The following is a 20,826-nucleotide window of genomic DNA, read 5'->3' on the forward strand; positions in this document are numbered from 1 at the left end:
CGCAAAGAGCACAATGTGTGTATTGAAGTGTGCTAGACAAATGTATTCTATGGCAAATGTTGGAAGGACTTATAAACAACACAACGATGGTTGGTGTATGTAGAGCTGAACGGTAACCAGTAAACGCCACGTATATTTAGAAAATAGACAGCGAATCACAATAGCCTGCCGTCTGTTAGAAGTGCGATATAGTAAATACTTTCGTCCACTCTGAATAAACCCCCTACTACCGATTTTCGAACGTGGTGATTTGCTTCTGTTGGAAACTTCCCATTGCCTCCTCGACGGGTTTTCATCTTAAATAAAAATAATTTATTGGGTTCCGACACACCCGCACATTGAGTAATTAGAATATTCTACGCGCACCACGTACTGAAATCTCGCACACAATTTCACAAACTCGCTTCACACAGTTTTTGGCCATTTCTTCACATGTACTTGACCCCACGTTGGAAATGTGTAGGCACAGACGCCCCATTCTGCAGAAAAATATGCCACCGTGAGCAAGGATAAGCAGGATGGCTGACAACATCGTTGCGTTATTGAAGGATCGCTTCGGAAAGTGGGATAACGTGAAATAGTCCAGATTCAATCCGCTTCACTTATATTTATTTATTTAGGTACCCAGAAAGCAAATGTATCTACGGACGACTATAAGATAGATTTGAAGAAGAAATAGGCGCCACTATGAAATGGCACACATTGAGCGTCGTGATGAAACCCAAGCAAGCCGATCTTAATTTTATTTAAATAGAATTTCATATGTATTAAATGGAGCTATTTTGAAATTGATTGCAACTAGATGGATATCCCTCTATGACATACGTATATACTATCTGTGTGGACGTTGCGGGTGGACAAAGCTACGTTATGATAACGCAAGTTTGTGATCATTACTATGCCTATATATTGTTACAGCAGATAGGGTAGAACGATTCGATCATCTGCAGTTTAGGCATGAGTCATTGACCAGGTTGTTAAGCGTTGCCAATATAACCAATGTGCCAATTTGGAGCCAATATAACATCGTTTTATGGCTTTTATAGCTACTCGTATACCAATTATTTGCATGTTTTTCACTTTGGAGTGCTGCTTAGTTCAATTGTTCGCATTTCGCTATCAGTTTCGACTGTTAATGGTTCCCATAATGGTTGAAATGGCCAATAAATCAACAAATACATTTGCCATCTCTCCAAGGCCGCGACCCGTTTCACCTCTCGATCTAGACGTAGTAAAAAGAAGGGTCGGAATTGATTCGAATATTGGCGGTACTTCGAATGAGGGCGTCGCCGTCATGCGACCAGGTTTTTCCAATCGTGGCTAGTCAAAGGCAGCCGCAGTTGAAGAACGCCTCAAGAAGGAACACTATCTTCCATTTAAGAACTGTTTGACGACGCTCAATGGATGCTGTAAATGTATTCGTCTACACTGCATCAATATAAACCCCAGAACTGGGCTTGGGTAGGAATTGAAACTACGAGGTGAACTTCGTGTCCGATGTTTTTACGTGCACTCATCAAATAAATAAATAGATAATAATCGCCTATTGAGACGAGGAATTGTCGAGGAAATATTGATAAAGTGAACTATATTAGTTAGTAAGAGCGTATTTTTGTTTTAGGAAACAGACAAAAAGATGTTTTTCTTGTAGCTAGCTATTCGGTCTCTTTCTTCATTGTAGATCTATACATGTTATAGCTAAAAAAAAGTTAAAAATAGAGCTAACCACTAATAAGAACATCGTTATGATTTTGATAGCTGAACAATGCGTAGGTTTACAGGGGGCTTATATATATTACCAAAATCCAGCATTATCTTGAAAAATTATGAAGATAAACAATTTATTTATTAATTTTTAGCACCACACATTAACATTTCGAATAGGCACCCTAAAAGTAACCATAACAGGTTACCGAAAAACCGTTGATATTAAGCACTGTCTATCCCGTACTCGAAACTTTGACATCTGATTGCCTTTTAAGGAACTATAGTTATAGTAGAGTCTACCTATAAATGTGAAATATCTACTGTACTGTAGCACAAAGAAAAAACAAAAATAGCCTATTCGGGAATTTTATTGTCTGCCAACACTATTTTTTGTGATAGCAGTTTGACGCTTAGAGGGAGATTGTATCTCCTTGAGATAGTCTCTAGTGCCTTTCAATCAATAATTGTCGAAGCTTTAGGCCAAGAACATTCGAGTTTACCTTAGAGCTTTGCAAAACGATTTCTCAACACCGCACTGGCAACGCAAACTTTCTTCCCAGAAACGTTACAGCTTAACTTGTGGAAAACTGTAAATAGTTCTACTAAACTCTGCCCGTTAACCCACTTTTTATTCGACTGCCAGTCTTTAAGAAAATTCGCCGCTCCTAGTGTGCGATATGTTGCAGATTCGCCATATGCTCACTTTCGTTCGCTATAATTGTTGATACTTTGTCGTCTAACTCTCTTGTGTAGAAGCTAGTTGAGGCCACTAGCAGTGTGGGCCCGTACGGCCACGTGAAAATCCTGCTCTCGAGCTCGCAACGGAGATCTGCAATGCACTCCTTTTTGCTATAGCTGATTATGTATGAGCTAGACCGCAACAGCTGGGAAGTAAAGGAGATAAGCGAAGAGTTCTACGCGTTCTCGCTAAGGTTCTTCGTGACGTTAAGGTTCTAGTTCAGAGAGTTCCTACTACATACATCTGTGCTGTTTTTCTAGTCTTCTCTGACTGACGGTCTCTCGTTCCACTCATATGCCATTGACGATAACACTAGCAAGATTGCGTCAAGTGTTAAAGGCCCGAGAAGTCCTAGTTTAGGGGCGGCAATTTTTCTCGCGATAACCTTCCTTCCCTCCAAAAGATTCACAAGTCCGCGGTACCGACTTCCGAATGTCGCCTCTTGCTGACAGCCATTAGTGTTGTTACTGTCCGGACCGGCTTAGCTGTTCGGTATAGTTATTAATTACTCACCTAGCGTATTGAGTGGGTGGCACGCGATTGTATATTGCCTTCGCGTTCTAATGGTACCTTGGTTTTGCGGTGACTCCGCCGTTCATTTTAGTAAAAGTGCGACCATGATGGTACGAATCGATCATTGTAAGGAGTAATGTTAAGCTTTTTTCTGAAGCTAAGCCGTATTCTATAAGCTGAGTACTCACTACGATCAGTGGGTTGACGACAGGTTGACTGATTCTTGAAGCTGGCTGGCCGCTCTCTCTCTTTTACTGTCATTCTTATGCGTAACCGGAGTTTGGTACAATTCACGTGAATTCAATATGAAGCACTTGTATCTCGTTAACGTTAAACAACAGCAACAGCTGCCGTTGTTATGATATCAAATTTGTTAGTGAGGTGTGCGTATAACCTAATAGTTAACCGGCGATCGAGAGATTCGGTCAGATTAGACAAAGGCAGCAAATTAAGTAGGAAAGTCCGGTCATCTTCTAGATCAGTTTTTTGTACCAACCTGCAGATTGTTCAGGATGTCGACCGGATCAGATACCTTAGCTCACCTGTATCGTCGTTAATTTCGTAAACGAACTTTAGATTACACGGCCTGTTTAAGACGTACTTTCAATTCAACTAAAGTGAACTGGAATGTATAAAGCATCTGTTTTAAGGATGAAAACGGCATATTCGAATATGGGTCCATACATATTACACTTTTAGCACGTCAACAGTCACCTACCATTTATTACTCACAATTCATATAGATCAGTTCCAAAGAAAAATAAGCGAGAATTTAACTTAAACGAATCGTTTTTACGTGGACATCAACTTATATAGCGAACATATGTTTTTGTGAGCAACTCCTTTTCACTAAAACATCGCCTTTCCAACATGCGAAACGCATGGTTCTTTGATATTGACTGAAGGATTGCGGGAGCGTGTTGTTAGATTTAGACATCGCTTTTGAACTTAAATGGGCTAGTAGCCTATACAATATTATGACCACGATTTGTTTGCCAACCTATCGTTTGCCGCAAGCTGGCAAACGAGCACCATAACACGTAGAGATAGCGTAACTGATTTTCGGAAAGTTTTATTATGAATTTGGCTTCTTTCGTAATTCTAGGTTAGCTACTGGTTATCGTTTGTCTCGTAGCAAGAGGCTAATAGGGGCAAGTTAGGGTTAGTAGTCTTCAACACTTCCTATTTCGCAAAACATCATAGGCTATATTTTAAAAACGCATTTCAAGAGCTTCCATTTCGCATTTTTCACGATAGACATTCTATGACTGCAGCCTCTATGATAAATTATTACATAGGCCATTGATACCTGCTTCGGGTACACAATATGAAGGCAGGGGCGAATCGGCAAACCAGTGAAAATCTCTGATGCTAACGCTTTAAAAAGGAAGCACTCAACTGTATGTAAATAATATAACTGGCCCTACGGGCCAAAAAGACATATCGGGAAATCCTATGCTTTAAAATTTAGCTGCAGTCTGTATCCTGCGCAGTGAATCACAAATGACCGACTATGCACGCCTCTAGCACAAATATTATCAAATTATAGTAAATATATTGAAATTGCAAAACAGCTTGTTAGGTAACAATTGGCTTGCATTGTTACTCGATCGGCTTCTTTCTACCGAACTAAAAATTGTTTGTAGAATTATGAGTGGACAAAATGAGTAATCTTTAAGGTATACAGTTTGTTTAAAAACTTGTTTAAAAAACGAAAGAGTGTATCTACCTAACTGTGTGTACTTATCAACTATATAAAGTAACAATCAAACTTCGAAAAACTCTTAAGGACAATTTAGCATTCCAGTCTGACTGATGGTCTTATTGGTATCGTAGTGACAGTAACCATTTGTTTGCTCGTGCCATATACTGCCTTTAAAGAGTCATTCAATTAATTCGTACGTTTCGAAATTTATTGTTGCAGAGAAGCTCACTCTAAAGATACCATGGAAAGACCTTTACGGATCACCAGTGGTCGCCACTATCGATGGGGTCTACGCTGTCATTGTTCCCTCGTCTGGGGCGCGTTACGACGCGGCCAAGGAGTTCCGTGCAGCTCAGGATGCCAAACAGCGTTCTCTCGCAGCCAACGAGGAGATGAAGATCAAGGTATCTGTGCGATTGCTAGACGCTGATATCTGTTAACTCATCAAGTTCTCAGTTTGTTATCGGATAAACTCACGTTTTTTGTAGAAATGAGCTCTAAATTGCTTGTGAACATTAATAATAATGATAAAGGTTATTCATCTGTTGTAACGTATAGCCATGAGGCCCATTTAAGAAGTCACTAGTTGTTGACTAGATATATTTATTCATGATAATTATTCCGCAGGAACGAGAGATGAAGAACCCTGTAAAGAAAGAGAAAGAAGATACGCTTGTAGAGAAAATCGCTGCCCAGGTCGTCAAAAACCTCCAGGTGAAAATTTCAAACATTCACTTGAGATACGAGGATAACTTCAGCAATGCCGCAAGGCCATTCTGCGTTGGAGTAACGCTCAACCGACTGAACTTCGAGACGACGGATGAGAACTGGCAGCCACAGATGGTCAATCGGGCTCAACATATATTCCACAAACTCATTACGCTAGATAGTTTCTCATTCTACTGGAACTCGAGGGTCAGGCTTATCGCGCACCTCAGTTCAAGGGAGATTATGGCTGAGCTGGTTAATACGATCGCACGCGAAAACTTCAAACCGCTCGATTTCGGATACAGTAAGCAACATTAAGACGCAAGTCGACGTAATGCGACGTCAATATGCATTATCAGTGAAAGTTCTTATTGGAAACATAACTAGTTTTAGATAAAGCAGCTATCCAATTTAATGACTGGTGCAGATATTCATTCTTCATAAACTTACTATCCCGCAATCTGAATCTGCATATATAAACGATTTGATCGGTCGATGAGTCACCATTTTACTCATAAAACATCGTCGATGCTTGTTAATTACAGTGGTGGGACCAATTACATCTACGGCACGTATGAAAATCAATCAGAAGCCTGAGTTGAACCACTATCAGATGCCGTCAACAACGGTTGATATACTCGTCGAAGATATATCTATCGCTATGGCAAAATACCAATATCACGATATTGTGGCGCTGGTCGACTCGATGAATCGCATGTGGTTAGCCGACAAGTTCCGCAAATACCACCCACAAGTACCCGTGCATAAAAACGCTAAGAAATGGTGGGGGGCCCAGAATACAAGCATTAGCATAAATCCAAAGACCCAGATTATATCAATTGATTTGCTGCGGTAATTCTTCTCATTCTAGTGGAATTAAATAAATAGTACGTTCGATACTCTAGCAACAAATTGTGATCTTCCTAAATCCTTTCCATATAATTGGTTTATCGCGCTGGATTATCGCAGGTGGCATTTTGCCTATAACGCTATCCTGGAGGAACATATTAGGCCTAGACGACGACAGTGGAACCTCGACTACCTGTTGGGACATATTCGTAAAGTAAAGGAATATTGTGAAGAGTACAAGAACAAACTGCAGACGAAAAAAGAGTCGGACAGATTAAAGGTAATTAGGCAAACGTTTTCCAGCTAGAAACCTTAACTAGATCCAACGCCATAAGAGCGTATATCATTTTCCGTAACTTCATTTCATGTGCGCTAGGGACCCGCTCAGAACTACCGTCAATAGTTGATAATGCTCACACTGGTTGCATTGTTATTCAATTATAGCAAGATATAATTAGTGCAGACATTGTCATTAAGTGCGTAACGTGACTGCTTTCTCCCTGGCTGTCCAGAGACTTGAAGAGGAGTTAGATCTGTTCAACATCATCTTGGCTAGACGTCAAGCTGAGTTCGAGGTCGAAAAACTACCGAAGCCCGAGCCCAAGAAGGGCTGGTTGAGCGGCTGGTGGGGCGGCGCTAGCAAACAGGAGGGTAAGTCTGAGGTATCTAGCAGTTTAGCAGCTGAATCAAGCAAGTCAGTTAAATCGGCGAAGCCACAAGGCAAACGGGATGGTCCAGCCAATTTGGCCAATAAAATGAAGCTGCATAAACGGGATAATAAGTTCATGGAGGCTGGTAGCAAAAAAAGTTCAAGTTCTAGTGAACAAAAAAAACTACCAGGGTCACGCAAACCGCTGACTAGTAAATCACAAGGTTTATTTGATAGTGGGCTTCCTGAAAAACAGAATAGCAAGGCGAACGAAGCATCAGCAATAAAAGTGCGCAAGCGGCGTTTGAAAGAAACAAGCTTTTCTACTAGTAAAAAATTTATGACCACTCGACGCGGAGCATCAAACAAATCTGGCAGTAAAAATTCGGAACGATCTCATTTATCAAAGGCGATGCCTAGAAAAATAAAAATTGTTGAATCCACGCCGACTAGTCGTTCGACGGCAGATAGAAGTGCGTCCTCAAAGACCAAGCAGCCGTCAAAACCTCCAATGGGTATTGATCAAATCAAAAGGCGGGGAAATAGCTCCAAGGGCTCGAAAGGTAGCGCTGTCGCAATTAATCAGAAAGTTCTTTTTGGCAAGAATCGTGTCAAGGTTCTTAAAGCGGACCTTGTTAAACGCAAGAAAAGAGTGAAGCAGGATGGTTAGTAAGAGCTTACTAAGTATTTTTCAAAAATTCTACTGTATGTATGTATATACATGCACATGTATCGATCTAATGCATCAACGTTAAGCATTCGATTCTTTGCACGTTCGAGATTTCTTTGATTTGGGCCACATTTTAGTTCATCCTTGGATTAGGTTACTATAAACGCAATCACCACAAGAACCTATAAAGGCTCTGTTAGCTGCGTTTTCTACAGGTCTTTTTGTTCGCGTGCGCAATTCGATGAACTTTAGGTAAATGCATCCCTTCATAAAGTTAGGGAAGATAGGTAGGTACAGAATAGGACCAGTGATCTTGTATATCGTTTAATCAAAAATACACATTTGGGAGATCCGCAATTTGTATTAAACAGCGGCTGGATATAACTGTGTTTACCATTGGATTATGAGTAAAATAACGTTGAGGATGTGCTTAATGAATAACGTCAGTGCTCAATGGAGAACTGGCATATTAGGACCTACAAAATAGAAAAGCCTTAATTCTAAACTACATGGGACTGGGTAGAATTTCGCTGAATGTTTGCTCGTTTCGCTTGGCTTATCAACAGTTCGCGTAGGGACAGCGCTGCCGATCCGCGTAGCATTATTACAACGTCAATCTCTTTGTTTTACATTTACTATGATGACGGTTCCGCTTGTCGCTGGCATGAGCTGGCCCCGAAAAGGAGATCATTTTTCTTCGTCATTCTTGTCCATATTCGCTTTCAGAGTTGTCTTTTTGCGTGTAATCAATAAATTAGTGCCTCGAGCTAGACAAGTATCTACCGGCTTGGATTTACCTTTACTTAAATTAGAGGTGGAAAGCTAAAGGACTCTGAGAAATGATTCAAGCTGCTCTTTCTTAAATACTTTCACGGTACATATACCAATTAACTGTGTGTACATTTTTGAGTGTATGCAGTCACGTATGTGTAAATTTAAGTAAATTTTCATTTATATGTCACAATTTCAGATAAAACTAATTGCCTATAACGCGTTGCAAGTTGTTGCCTCCTGAACGTTAGCAATAATATGTTGATCAACGCTGGGTTTTATTCAACTAATACAATTTCAGTGCTCTTTGCTTTTCTCTCATCCTAACTATTGATTGAAAGCGCATTCTCTAAAGTACACGGCGTTCGTTATTTTATCTGAACAAATTTACCTCGATATCGTTCCGTCGACGATGAAGTAGGAGGGGGAAACGAAATTGTCTCGAGCTTCCAAAAGAAGATGACCGCGGAAGAGAAAAAGAAACTCTACGCCGCTATTGACTACAACGAAAATCAGGTGCCGGCTGATTATCCAATCTACTTTGTCGACAAGAAGCTCAACTTTCTCCTCCGAACCCTCAACATTATTGTGTCGGACGACAGTAGAAGGTGAATTTTTTAGGGAACTTATACTCTAGTAGTTAATAACTATGCGATCAGATTGGTTTTAAACGTTTCCGATACATTAATTGTCCCATAAATACAGCTTAGGACGCCTTAAGCCACGAATACAGAGCCTCATATATTCTCGCTTGCTTTGTGCTATAGGCCTAAGGAAGTAGTGATGCAGACAACCCTGAAAGAAGTGTCTTCATCTATAGAGATGAGGCCCAAGGGCGATGCGCTGAAGGTGGGTGCCAAGATTGAAGCGTTCATGATCGAGAGTTTTCCGAGCGACACTTCGAAGAGACGAACGCTCCTAACATCAGATAACAACCAAAAGGCTTGTGTAAGTATGGAAACATATTAAATGTTGGCGTCTTTCAAATAATGCTTACAGTTAGCGTTCATCGTCACGCTGTACGTTGTCGTATAACTTACTCGTTGTTCGTTTTCTAGACTGAAGCCGAAAAAAAGCATCTTTTGGATGTGACCTTCGAGAAGAATCCGTTGCAAGGCGGATGTGACCATTGGGTCCGAGTGTTCGCTGAACCCGTCGAAATGTTTTACGACGTGCGATCGTTTGATGCTGTCGTGGACATCTTCAAACCTCCGAACACAGTCTCCATTGACAAGTACGTGTTTTCAAGGGTTTTTTTGTCTACTTCCGAGGGTAGAAACGCGTGTGGCAGATAGTGAAGTAGGTACGTAGTGCGTCTCAGTAATGAAAGGTCTTTTAGAATAGTTATATCTCGAGCGGCAAGTATAGAGGTTTTTGTCGTTAACAAGCAATCGTAAGCTTATACGTGTTCCAAAATATTAAAGAATTCGCATTAGCTATAATGCAACTGCGTTCGAACCCAGTAAGCCCTATCCAGGTTGACTATAATTAACGATGTGTACCCGCCATATTTTAGTATTCAAAGTACGGCAGCTTCAGGTTTAAAAAGCCTCAAGGTGATGTCAGCCACGGGATTGCAACATGCAATTGACAACAAGCCCTCCCTTGATCTTCTCGTCCAAGTGAAGCCGTCATATATCCTGATCTATGAAGGGGGCAAAATTGATGACACGAAAAATGTCCTAGTTCTCAGTATGGGTCAGCTAATAATACGAAGTTTGCCCCGCAACAAGGATGCTCCGTCTCTTCAAGAAATGGTCAAAGCGGGCAGCAGTGAAAAAGAAGTTCTCGCGGTATGATAATCGTTTTACTCAAGCCACCAAGATTGGCCAAGATATCAATTTACTTTCGCATCAGAAATCACTTTTCTTCCATATTAGCTTATAGTCATGTTTGTTCGCTTGTTATAATATTCATACGTGGCTCCTATTCAGCATCATTGGCATAGAAAAAATATTCATAATCAATATTATTTTTTATCCTCTTTGTGGCTTTGCAGGCTCTCTTCAACAAGGCCTATGATAAGATGCGACTAACATTGAGCGCGGCTGAGATTCGAGTGGTGCCAGCATCTGAAATATGGCGGCAATGCGTAAAGAATAATGTTGAGGGAACGCACGTACTGCACCCAACCTCTCTTGATGTGAACGTCGACATCTGCTTCCTTCCGGATGAGAAACGGATACCGAAAGTAAAAGTGTCTGGAAGGCTGCCTGACTTGACCGTCACCCTCTCTGATGAGAAGGTTGTAAACCTGTTGAAGATCCTTCAGTCGACAAGTGGTGAACCGAAACCTGTTTCGCCACCAACTCATGGAAAGCTAAAGGAAATTGGGCAGGGTACATTGCTCGAAGACGGGGGAAATAATCCGGCGTCTCAACAGACTATTGGGAGCGCACAGGTTATTCTCGATCGACAAGCCCAGAATGTTGCGATAGCACAGAAGGACAAGGACGACCAGACGAAGCGGTCACAGGACACTTACGAAGAGGTCATAGTTGACCTCGTTTTTGAAATCACTACTTTCACTTGCAACGTGACTCAGGTTGTAACGACGCGAGGTAGTGCGGAGCGCCCCCTATTGGAGTTCACCACAAACGAATTGCGTGCGGTGATGATTCTTCACCCGCTCGACTTCAGCTGCGTGGTGACCCTTAAAAACACCGCTCTGACGCATCAGGAGTACACATTACCTCAGACGGAAAAGCCTTTGCCAGTTCTAGAGAGCAGTGTGGATCCAGGGAGCGGTTATATGTTAAAAATTACGTGAGTATTTACATTGGTTTGATCGACTGATAAACGAAGACAGAATACAGACATATGCAGCTATATCTAATGCGATGTCATCTAGCACAAGTATAGGACCATTCGACCACCCTCTGGATTGTAACGACACATCAACTAAGTCAGCATGGCATAATAGTCAATGCCGACATGCGAACAATACAATATGTGGTTCAGTTTCTAACAATAATAATTGCAGGTACACCCAAGCGGAACCCAAACATCCAGAATTCCGTACTCGTTTCCATAATACGCTCAAAGCGGTCAACTGTACGGTAGGAGAGATGACTTTCGCGCTACATAAAGAAGCAATGGTGTCACTAATGAGTTTTGCCAACCATCTAACGGAACAGCTGTTTGAAGGACAACCTGCGCCACCAACCGTAAATGCCAACCCTACGGACCGCAATAACCCCATGGTCGGATCAATCACCTCACAATCGGTGTCTAGTGCCCAAAATCAGATGCAACTTACTACAAAGAAGTGCGCTTCGCAAGCGCCGAAGAAACCACCCGTCGTGCAGTTCAGCGCATTTGCATCGCTGGCCGCACTTAAAATTATCCTCTGTCGCACGGGGCGTCTTCTAGCACAAATGGACGTTACCGGTGTTGAAGCCGGACTTGACCAGACCCGACGTCAGATGGTCAGTCACGTCATTCTGAAGTCGATAAATATGACAGACGCCAATCAAATGTCGAAACATCCACAGATAATTTCTATCACCGGCGATGACGTGCTCAATGCGAAGATTTCGATGTTCGAAGAAAGTGGAACAGAGGGTTACACCGACATGAACCGAGTCGATATGGGAATTGAGGCAACGATCGGCCAAATGCATTTCGTGTTTCTCTGGCAATTTCATTTGGATGTGATGTCGTTTTTGGATTCGTTTCAGGGGGCCAAGGACAAAGTTGCCGATGCAACGGCCGCTGCTGCGGCGGCAGCAAAAGGAGCAGCTGAGCTGGCCTACGCAAAAGCTTACAAGATGGACATCAATGTCATGAGTAAGTGTAAACACTTGGGATATTTCAGATTATGTAAATTTGTATAAATTAAATTTTTGGGTCTTAATATCAGGTCGTTCAGTATCAAACGTTAAAATAAATTCCGACTTTTCGATTTTTTTTCACAGGCTTTTTATTTCCAGTATCTATGATTTTTAGCCGTATGACAACCCTTGTTGGATCTGGAGTTCAAGGCTTGAAGGGCAATTTCCATATTATGCAGAGATTATGATCTTCCTGTTTAGAAATGATCGACATTTTGAGAAAATCTATAGGAACAATATCTGGCGAGTACGCTGAATGACAGAGCGCCTCTTGCACTTTTGCCAATGTGGTGCTTATAATGTGAAATTGAGTATTGTCGAGCAATAGTGGTCTACTAATTTCGGCTGTTCAAGGTAGAGTTTCATTATCGCTTTTAATTGTGGACGAAACCCGTAAGCCGAAATCGAAATTTCATGAAGCTGTAGTAAATAATTGCGCTAGACCACCGAACACAAAACACAAGCTTTTGCAACTGCACATTCGCTTTGGGGTGGTATTCCTCGGTGTGGGTCGCACCCACCGGCAGACGTGACTGCCCTTAGGTGTTGTTGGGAACGATTCTGCATCACCATTCATAATTCTGTCAAAAGTGGTGCACCATTGTAACGTTTAAAGTAAGCGTCTATACGTCTATTCTTAATCCTCCTCCGGTCTTGCGATACCTTTGTCCGATTTGTTAATTTGGTCGAAATAAACAAGTATAGTGTTTTGACATAGGCCAAATCTAAGTACTAATAAATGTACGCGGCTTTCAATTCCTCATTATTCACTTGCACTGGGTGCCCTTTACGATACTAATATTTGAGTTTAAAATGTTTTCCCGGAACTTCTGGCATCAACAGCTCGCGGTCTTCGTAGTAGTAAAACCTTCACTGAATACACGATTTGTAAGGCGAGCCATCTTCACCGTTATAGGTCGCTGCAACTTGCCTGCCAGTAACCTGTTCCTGCTAAACTTCGGGACACATGGTGGCCCGAGTTCGAATTCGCGCGTTACCTAGTTTCCTGCTGAAGTTTGAAATAATGCCTAACAGTTTAAGTACTGCATGTAAAACACAAATGATTCTAATCGAGTCAAAGTATAGCTTTTAGAAAAAGGGGACCAACTTCTTGCGACGGAGTGAGGGCTCACTAAGGTTGAAGTCCATCGTTCTTCACGACTTAAGCGTTAATATTGTGATGTGCTATATCTCAGTTGAATAGACTTTATGGTAACCGTAACGGTAATTTCTTTGTTATATCCTTGTTCTAGTTAAGGCTCCAGTTATTTACGTGCCGCAGAGCTCTCAGTCACAGAGCTGTCTTGTGATGGATTTCGGTGTACTAAGTATCCGCAACGCGTTTCAGCCTGGACCTGCAGTGACGTCAGATAGCACTCCAGTGCTTTATGAAAACAGCAAGATTAGCATTGACAACTTAAAAATGTATCGTTGCCAATTGAAACAACGATCACGCGAAAGCGTGGCTAACTCGGAATTTTCTATAATGGACCCAGTCTCGTTTATTCTTGACGTTCAACGAAATCTTACAGCGTTTGCACACAAACAATTGCCCGAACTCCGTATGAAGGGTACGATTCCGTCAGTCGGCTTTAAAGTAAGCGAAGATGATTACGCTGCCTTAATGAAAACACTTAGGGAGAACTTCGGTGAGACCCCGCCCGGCTACAAAGCAGCCGAAGTAGTTGAATCTCATGCACCGCTTGCTGTAAAGCCACAAAGCTGTTCAGATGCTGTAACAGTGGGCGATGTTGGGGTGAGCACGAAGCAAGTTGTAGAAGCAGACGTCACTACAAGGCCCGTGTCGAAACGTTCGGCCGAAAATGCCGCTGAGGAGAAACTGGTTCGCATGGAGATTTTCTTTACATTGCAAGAGATTAAGCTACAGCTTTACACTCGGCGAACGATCGAGAAGAGCGAAGAACTCTGTGAGCTCAACATTGCTGGCTTCAAACTTTGCGGTCATTTCAACCACGACAATTCTTTCTGGGTAAACATGTTTCTTGTCAACTTGTTGCTTGAAGACCGTCAGGTGTCGCGACGAGCCGGACTGCGACGACTTATCACGAAGGGTGATGACAGCGAGAAAATGGTAGACATCATCTATCAGGCTGAGAACACGGGTGCATTTGCAACCGTTATCAAGGTGTCCAAAATGCGCTTCGTTTACAGCGCATCACTAAATATGGCATTGCTCGAACTAGTTAATCAAGCCAACGTGAACGCTGAGATTGAACACGAAAAAAATGAGGCTCGACAGAAACGGGCTGGGGGTGCAGCACTCAGCATTGGGAGTGCTGGGGTCGGCAGTTCTGCCCCTGCTGGGACCGCACCAAGTGGCATCCAACCGGCAGTGAGTGGTGTGGGACCGCCTGTTACCCGAGCGCCGCCAAAGAAGACCGTCCCGTTCACTGTTGTCCTGCAAATTGTTCAACCAGATGTGCTGCTAGTAGCCGACCTCGAGAATCCCGCCTCGGCTTGTATCATCTTCAAAAGTTCGGTCAATATTCGAATCAAGCAGGACAAAGTGAAAATAAACTTTACGGCTCAGCTACAGGACATTGAAATGTTTGTCTCGTCACTGGATTCCGGTGGGGCGCGTTCTGAAATCTTGCGGCGATGCGACATTACTGCCGAAGCCGATCAGGACAACAAAAGCTTAAAGGTCAAAGTCGATGTTACTCCGATTGAAATCCACATGACGCCTTCCGCTGTCGAAATCGTCAGCGCGAGTTTATCGGCGCTTAGTGCTGCGCCTGCCAAAGCTGCCCTGGATAAACCCCCTGAGTAAGTTTGGTTGTCACTTGCTTTTAAAGTGTAAGCATTGCTTTTTATATTGTATTCGAGGGTGTATGGCGAATTGTCGTGTGTAAGACACGGGTCACGTGAACAGCTGACAATTCTATGAATCCAACTCGTTTAGATATTGCACGGCACCACTGCATTCAACTATAACTGCAGGGTTATGTTTCGCAGTCATTAGGACAGATAAAGTAAAAAAAAAAAACATGTATTTACAGATTTTTCGACCCGCGTAAGATTTGGATGCCACAACGTCTCGAAGGTAAAAGCTTGTGGTACACCATGAAGAAGAAAGGTGGCGAAGCGGGAGTCTCTACAGAACCCCCGTTTGCGCTATCGGAGGCCAATCTGGAACAGACTGCTTCTTTCGCAATGGATCGAATTGTGTTAACTATCGAACAGGGCTCCGGGGCCCAGACGATGCCAATGCTCCTCGTGAACTCGAGCCTAAAAGGTGATGCTCGCAACTGGTCATCGAATTTGGAGTTCGACTCTGTACTCAACTGTGTCGTGTTCTACTACAACGAAAGGTAAACAGGCTGTTAGCGGCAAGCCAAGCCGCGCACTTTAGCATGTACAGTGTACACTGTTTCTACTCCTGCAAGTTATACGAAGGAAGAAAAAACTTCTCAAAAAATTCTACTGATTTCAAAGCGTGCAACGGCCTTCTGTTGTGCCTTTCGTGAGGCTTTAATAGAGCGGCGTCCTCTGATTTCTATTGTTTACCTTGTTTATGCAGACATGCCGTATGGGAGCCGCTTCTTGAGTCGGTCGAAACTTTGAGCGGAAGTCGAAAGCCCTGGGAAATGACAATGGCTGTACGCGCGGCGTCAAATTCCGACCTAGCGGATAAGGAAGAACCCGCGAGTCAGCTGCCGCCGTTATATCAAGTGCTCGTATGCTGTCAGGACAGCCTTGAATTTACGGTGACTAAGACTGCTCTGCAGGTACTGCAATCCCTGGGCCGGGAATTTTCGCAGGCGCTGCACAAAAAAGAGGACGTATTGGACTCACGAAAGGTTGATGCGCCTTACTGCGTTAAGAACTCGCTGGGAATACATTTCACAGTCAATGTGGAAAAATCGAACTTCATGATTATTACGACCGAAGGTAAGGCGTCTACTAGAACATGAAATGAAAGAAAAAATTATGTCTTTAATAAAAATTGCGTGACTCATACTATTGCATCAATTGTAATTCAATCGCCGAAATACGGATGGACAACACAAGTAATGGAAAACATAATCGAACGACGTTCCGGATGATAAATCGGAATGAAAAATCAACTTGACTTTGTACTACCTTATAACCATTCAGGTTCCAGTTACCAAAAGACCTCTGAAACAGTTTTTACTTGATGTCTTCTGTCGTTATTACGAATTGTTCCCTATTCTACAGATGATTACTCCGTGGTCCCAGACAATAAAAAGCTTCATCTCGATTTCCGGAATCGCGGCGACTCACTATCGTTACTCATGGACAGCAATATGGAAGACGTGCACCAGTCAAAAGATGATACGTTATTCTTCAATGTACGTATGACCTTCGGTGAGACGGAGGTCGAGCGCAAACTAAATGTGAATCACACAGCTCGACGGGTGATCCGTATACCTTTCCGCTCATATCCAGGCGACGACTGGTCGTACGTAGTTGATGTCAGCTCGCATTACGGAGCGCGACTTGTGACACTTTATTCCATCGTGGAAGTCTTCAACGCATTCTCCGTTCCGATGGACATCTATTACACGTTAAATGACGAGCGCCGACTTTGTGCCTCGGTGGCACCGAAGTCGTTAGTACATGTACCACTAGCAGCATTGTACACCTGCAAGAACGAGCTCCTTTTCAAACCAGCAGGCGATCGCTACCAGATAGCCGACGATGCTTTCAATTGGAAGTGCGCCATGAGTCTAGATCAGCTGATCATCTGCAAAGCTACCGACCCCAGCAAGGCGGTAAGTAGTGACAGGAAAATTAGTGCTACGGAATTCCATTTTAATATTATATTTGGAATATTCTTAAAAGTGACGAAATGATGCCTATATAAAGAACCTCGTCACTGCGTGCGCGATTTGACATGGCCCTTGGAGATTAACTGCGATCTATGAATGTATGCCATTTCAGTCACTGTACATGAATGTTATGTCGCAAACGGAAGCTCTACCACATGAGGATAGCCCAAGCGAGAAATGCACTTTCTATAGACTCCGATTGGCACCGACAGTCATGATCAACAACCTGCTGCCGTTTCCTATCGACATCAATCTTAAAGAAAGCAACGTCCACCTTGACCTGAAATCCGGCGATGAAGTGGAGCTGTGGAACGCCAAGAGAACTCAGAATGTGCTCAACATTCGTATGGAATACGCAAAAGTTCGCTGGCACAGTACCACCGTTATCAATGACACAATGGAGGAACTCACAGCAATCACCTTTAAAGACTTAATTGACCAGGGGAATACGCTGGTGAATAGGTTTTCAATCATCCTTTCAGCAAAAACGATCATGATATTTCCGTATATTTACCGAGCTAAAAATAGCAGAAGCAGCTAAATCAATAGGTCATAAATTCTGATGTATCACAGAATTGTCGACTGACTACCTAGTACATATTCAACCTAAGCATATATCGATCGATGTAATTGACTCGTTATTAATATGACCTTATTTTACAGGATTTGGCACTTCACTGCGAACGGAAAGAGGGTAGTACTATGTTATCGGTACATTGTCCATTCTGGATGGTGAACAAGACTCAGACAGACCTCTTTTACAAGGTGAGTATAGCTAGCAGAACACTTCCTACCCAGTTATGACTACTTTTTGCTCACTTAACGTTATTTGCCTAGAAATAGCTATTGGATGCAGTGCATCCAGAGAATAAAGCTTAAGAGTTACCTCCTGGTCTCAAGTGGGTGCTTCTCGAAGGTTCCAATCAATTTCTTTTGATCTTAGTTGATCAGATCGGCCACTATATTAATTAGATTCTATGCCATATAATATAGATACAATTTTATCTTACTTACCATGAATTACGATAGACGACCATTCCGTGCATACAACCAAAGAGTACTCGCACCGCTGCAGTTTTTCAAATGATACACGAAACGTATATACGAGTATCTGTTTAGGTAACGTGCACCGTAGGTGCAAAGTACTTGACATACACAAACTATCGTTTGTGTCGACGGATATGAAAGCTATACGCGGAAAACACGCTTCCATTGCAAGAAATCAACAAGCGTATAACTATTAGGTAGATCCATTAGTCTGCCTCGAAATAGCGCAGCATATATATATATATATATATATATATATATTATATATGTGTATATGAGTATAGACGCACGTGCCTCGGTAATAGTACAGCATATTTTTTGTACTTTCGGCTGTGTCTTGGTTCCTAATGGGGAACAATATCATAATTAGCTCATTTTCGTTCCCCTCTAGAACGATGCCATCAAATACAGTCCGCTCTTTAGGTACCTTTTAATAGATACACTAGCGGGTTACTTCGTTCTCCTTCGGGCGCGCTCTCGTATTCGTGGCTCAGTCTGTTCGGCGAACCATTCCGCATTTGATTCATTACCGAACGGGTCCGAATGCTCCTGCTTCTCGGATGCTGTTTTGGTTATCACCTTTAAATTATCGACACTTTCCTTATGACATGACCTTCCTATACAATGCTGGATGTGCTCGCGGTACACCGTGATCAGAAGGGAAAAGGTTCGAAAGCCGACGCCTCAGTCCCGTCATTGTCGTCCTCCTCATCGACATCGTCATCATCATCGAGTAAAGCTCTCAAGAAACAAGTGAGTTGGTTGTTACTAGAGATTGAAGCTGCTGCCTGATCAGGCGAACAATTCTTGTTCGTTTTGCTTGACTCGCTGGACCGTGCCAATTATTTCTTTGTTGTTCTTATTACTTGATTCGTACTCACAAATTCACTTAAACACTGAACTACAGCCGAGTGTAGTGGCATGATTGGGTTGCTTGCACGCGCCGGGCCGGCCCCCGTAAACGGACTCGAATTCGACTCCTCTTAAATGTAGAATGAATCACAGCACAGAGAAGGCATAAAAAAAAAATGCTAAAAAGATATGTTGTTTATCTTTTTATTAAAATGTTTGAATTTCGAAAGCGGCGTCCGTGAACGAAGCATGTTTTTCAGTGCTTTAAAATACACCGAACGTTCTACAAGTGAATATAGCTTCTGAGATTTAGGTCTCCCTAGAATTTACCCCTAGTTTTACCTTGCTGCAATTTTAAGGCGTGTAAGCAGCGAGCAATCGTCGAAAAATACGAAGTTATAGGCCTGCCGTACTAATTTATCCATTGAATTAATGGTCCAGGCCGGTCGTCAGTTGCTTTCTAATACTCTAAGGCTTATTTATTGAACTTGATACCGTATTTAACTTGAGTCGTCCGTAAGAGATTCAATATCATTCATCGCTCGCTCTAGTATAGATGCGTTTCTATTCTGATGTTGGCCGTCTGATGAAGCGAATGAAAGACGCCTTGAGCCTTGACACGCTTGGTGGCTGCTTAAGATGCGCTAATCGAATGCTTCTGGCCACAGACAGTCGCTCTGGATCTACACTGACTATTCGAAGTTTTCGTTGAATGTAACGATATTTATTTGTATTTATGTATTATTATTATATTATACTAAATACGTTGACTGACGCGTGTAGTACCTGTCTAGTAATGCATTAAATATCGGAAATTCTGTGTTCAATGATTTTACACTGTTATAAGGGCACACTCACATATGTAAGTTACACATAATTCTATGCAATTGTTACCTCGGTAAGACGAAAAAAAAAATCGATATTCAAATACATAAAAACAAGCTTTCTTCTCTTGCACGACGTTGTTTCGGATTATCTAAAATGTCATCGTATAATATTCTGTGATACGTTCTACGTTTGCTCAAGTTTGGAAGGAAGTGAAGTTGAAACTAATTTGATCATGAAACTTTAATGATACGCTATAGTGATGATGTCTAATCTCGTGCGGTGCGGACACCGTGCGGCTAACCGGAAATTTTCCTCATCCCTCCGAACTCGTCCATTTCCTATATCCCTCAGTAGAGGACAACATTGATGAATTACTTGGGGAATGAATTTGCTTTTAGCCTCATGAATCCCTACATCTGCCTAATGCATTAACGATTGAAGTCAGGTTTGCTCAAGCGCTTTCAAGCACAACCAACCTCGTTGAAGTATTAACGTGCAATAGGCAATACGATTACAGTGACTAGGTCATAATCCATGATTTAATTAGTTGTCATCTGTAATAGCTATCTTTGTTTCCAGTGTGTCCAAACACTTGTTACCGGTTGAAGTTTCTGTTTTGCTCTGTGTCCACGCATTGTACGTCTCAATTGTTATCCAATCCAAGCTTACCGAGTAAAAAAGTTCCTCATGCCCAAGTCCTCTTGTCTATATCACATGGTCGCTTTTAGATACAAGTGTTTAACGCACTGTGAGAAAGGTAATGACTATTAATTTTATGGTATGTTTTTGAAAAGCTAGGATAACTACTGTTTTTTTTTTCCTATTCTTAGGCATCACCATTTCACCTACTGTGAAATGGTGTACTGCAGTAAAGTTGTACATGATTTTATAGTACTACTACTGCATACCATGGGCATAATTCAGTTTGTTCGAAAAATAACACAAAGGTAATCTGTTCACAAAAGAATATAGCTACTGCTCGCTGTTCTGTTGAAGAAGACGTTTGACCAGTAATGTATGTTGCATTATACCCATATTCAAAGTAAATGCTCATAATGAACTATCAAAGGCGAAAAACAGCTTTTTCGATAGGTGATTGGCCTGCACATGTCAGGCATCTTGTGGCCGAAAAGGCCACTTT

At 42.2% G+C, this 20,826-nt stretch overlaps 1 protein-coding gene across 1 annotated transcript in view; it reads left to right on the plus strand.

The window, feature by feature from the left end:
- Positions 1–20,826, plus strand: part of Vps13 (vacuolar protein sorting 13C) — a gene marked incomplete at its 5' end in the record, with an annotated part of 47,709 nt that overhangs the window by 14,516 nt on the left and 12,367 nt on the right. The window contains 18 exon segments of the mRNA XM_022837195.2: positions 4,884–5,068; positions 5,292–5,676; positions 5,918–6,155; positions 6,342–6,501; positions 6,734–6,872; positions 8,733–8,919; positions 9,079–9,259; positions 9,370–9,545; positions 9,828–10,104; positions 10,311–11,077; positions 11,295–12,100; positions 13,398–14,931; positions 15,165–15,476; positions 15,686–16,056; positions 16,345–16,901; positions 17,071–17,412; positions 17,622–17,723; positions 18,663–18,758. Coding sequence (XP_022692930.1) covers positions 4,884–5,068; positions 5,292–5,676; positions 5,918–6,155; positions 6,342–6,501; positions 6,734–6,872; positions 8,733–8,919; positions 9,079–9,259; positions 9,370–9,545; positions 9,828–10,104; positions 10,311–11,077; positions 11,295–12,100; positions 13,398–14,931; positions 15,165–15,476; positions 15,686–16,056; positions 16,345–16,901; positions 17,071–17,412; positions 17,622–17,723; positions 18,663–18,758 — 6,815 coding nt within the window.

The sequence above is a fragment of the Varroa jacobsoni genome, unplaced genomic scaffold (genome assembly GCF_002532875.2).
Source record: "Varroa jacobsoni isolate VJ856 unplaced genomic scaffold, vjacob_1.0 scaffold_694, whole genome shotgun sequence".
NCBI lineage: Eukaryota > Metazoa > Arthropoda > Arachnida > Mesostigmata > Varroidae > Varroa > Varroa jacobsoni.